This window comes from Arachis stenosperma, chromosome 6 (assembly GCF_014773155.1).
Source record: "Arachis stenosperma cultivar V10309 chromosome 6, arast.V10309.gnm1.PFL2, whole genome shotgun sequence".
NCBI lineage: Eukaryota > Viridiplantae > Streptophyta > Magnoliopsida > Fabales > Fabaceae > Arachis > Arachis stenosperma.
The window spans coordinates 136219140-136221266 of record NC_080382.1 but is presented as its reverse complement, the minus strand read 5'-3'; the positions used below and the strand labels follow the sequence as shown (position 1 = coordinate 136221266).

General features: G+C 34.2%; 1 protein-coding gene across 1 annotated transcript; it reads left to right on the top strand.

The window, feature by feature from the left end:
* Window positions 1-213: 213 nt before the first annotated feature.
* Window positions 214-1686, top strand: LOC130932414 (uncharacterized protein At4g00950-like). The gene is made up of 2 exons (XM_057861738.1): window positions 214-838; window positions 1394-1686. The coding sequence occupies exons 1-2, from the start codon at window positions 296-298 to the stop codon at window positions 1484-1486; spliced, it is 636 nt and encodes a 211-aa protein (XP_057717721.1). The 5' UTR covers window positions 214-295; the 3' UTR covers window positions 1487-1686.
* The last annotated feature ends 441 nt before the right edge of the window (window positions 1687-2127 follow it).

The window sequence follows — 2127 nt, the reverse complement described above, 5'->3', positions numbered from 1 at the left end:
TCTTCTCAACACACGCAAAAGTTATTTTATGGTATGTCATATTTTATTGAGTTAAAATAATTTCAAAATTATTTAGTTTTGATGCATATTCCACGTTATTTATATACATTAATTATGTATTACTAAAAATAATTAAATAATAACTATAAGTGTATTTATCCTTAAATTTTTGCTCACAGAAAATGAAATCCAATATTTGATGGATAAATTAGGCATAGAATTTCCTTTCCTATAAAAGTACACATACGACAGAAACACAAAGCAACACAACCAGTTCCACTAGCTCATCAAAAACATGGAGTCACATAACAAAAACAAAAGACTCAATCATGGATCACACACACCACCCAAGCTCTCCCTTGTGGCCACTTCACGGACAACTATGCCCCCAGATGCTCCGACGCCGCCGCCACGGACGGTGCCAGTCTCCGTTCCGTTTCAGTGGGAGGAAGCACCGGGGAAGCCCAGACCGTGCCACGCACGGTCTGAGTCAAACAACAAAGGTAGTGACGTGGCACGAGCCTTGGAGCTTCCTCCGAGGTTGTCAACAACCAACACAAAGGTTTCCAAGACCATGAGCATGCCTTCCCCAACAACGGTCTTGGATGGGCCTTATGTTATGCGTGCCACGTCTTTTACGACGCCGTTTAGGAACCAAAAGGAAAGTTGGAATGCCAATTTTGTGTCTAGCAGGTGGAGCGGCAATAACAAGAATAACGGTGTGGAGAGTGAGGGTACTTTTGACTTTTCAAGTTGGACTGAAGATGAAAATGGTACGGTCAAGATCACAAGGATTAGGAGAAAGGGGAGCTTCTCTCAGGCAAAATCGCAGTTATGGGTAACTATTATTTTCAACCAACCACCACATGAAAAATTTTCATTTCGTTATGTTATATATGATCTGATTTTTAGTTTTAGTATTCATCAACATTCACACACAATTATCTAATTAATTATGAAAATATATACACAACAATTAGATTATGCAAATTTTTCACAGAGGTGCGTAATCTATTATCTTAATTTGTTCTACTAATGCCAGACCCTGATTTTTTTTTACCCTTCTTCTGTTTAGTTCAAAATTTTGGGGGAATTTATGCACAAGTGGAAGTGTTTGACAAGAACGTTTAATCATTGATAAAATTAACCACAAGATTATTATATTTAATTTGAAAAGAATAACACTCAATTCTGGGGATTTTTGTGGTTCTTAATTTTGCGGATACTTATAAAGTTGAGAAGCTGTGAGATTTTATATGCGTAAATTTGGAAACTATGAACTATCTATTTGGAATAAACATAATCCTTTGAAAAATCAATAACATACTATTTATCAAACAATTTTAATTATTGTACAGTTTGTTACTAATTATGATAAATTTGATAATTGCAGAGTAGCATTTACCAAAGCGTTAAGCAAGTAGTCCCATGGAGACGCAGGCATGAAAGGCAAAGAAAATCAGACAACAAATTTGAGATTGTTTGATTAACCAATCGAAATTCGAACGTCAGAGTGGTGGTGTGTGCTGTGTATCATGAGTTCGGAGATATGCAAAGAGATAAAGTAAAGAAGGAATTATTATCCTATCAATTTGGAAAAATTATAATAAAGGATATTTATCCGAACGTAATTCCTTTTTTCTTTTATGACTTTATATATTGATACATGTACCACCACTTCTATTATGTACAGGAATATCAACAAACTTATATATATATATATATATATATATATATATATATAGCTCTATTGAAATAATAATATATTAAATTTGGTATCTGTTGGTAAAAAAAAAAAAAAAAATCGAAGAAGAAAGTTATTCGAAGAGTAGTGAGTGAGTTTTTGTAAGGGAGTTGATATCGAAGAAGATCTTGTGTTCAAGGTTATCGAGTAAGAGCTTGATTAGCTTAACAAGTTAAGGAACTGTTCGAAGAAGTGAATCAAAGATCTTGAGATTTGAAGGTTGTTTTTGGCCATTACAAGATCAAGCAAAAGATTGTCAAGCAAAAGAGTAGAAACAGTTACTCATGTTTTTCACACACGTGAAAGCTACACTTCAAATTAATTGGTTAGGAAATGGCTATAATAAGAGAGGACTTCGAATTAATTGGTTAGGAAATGGCTAT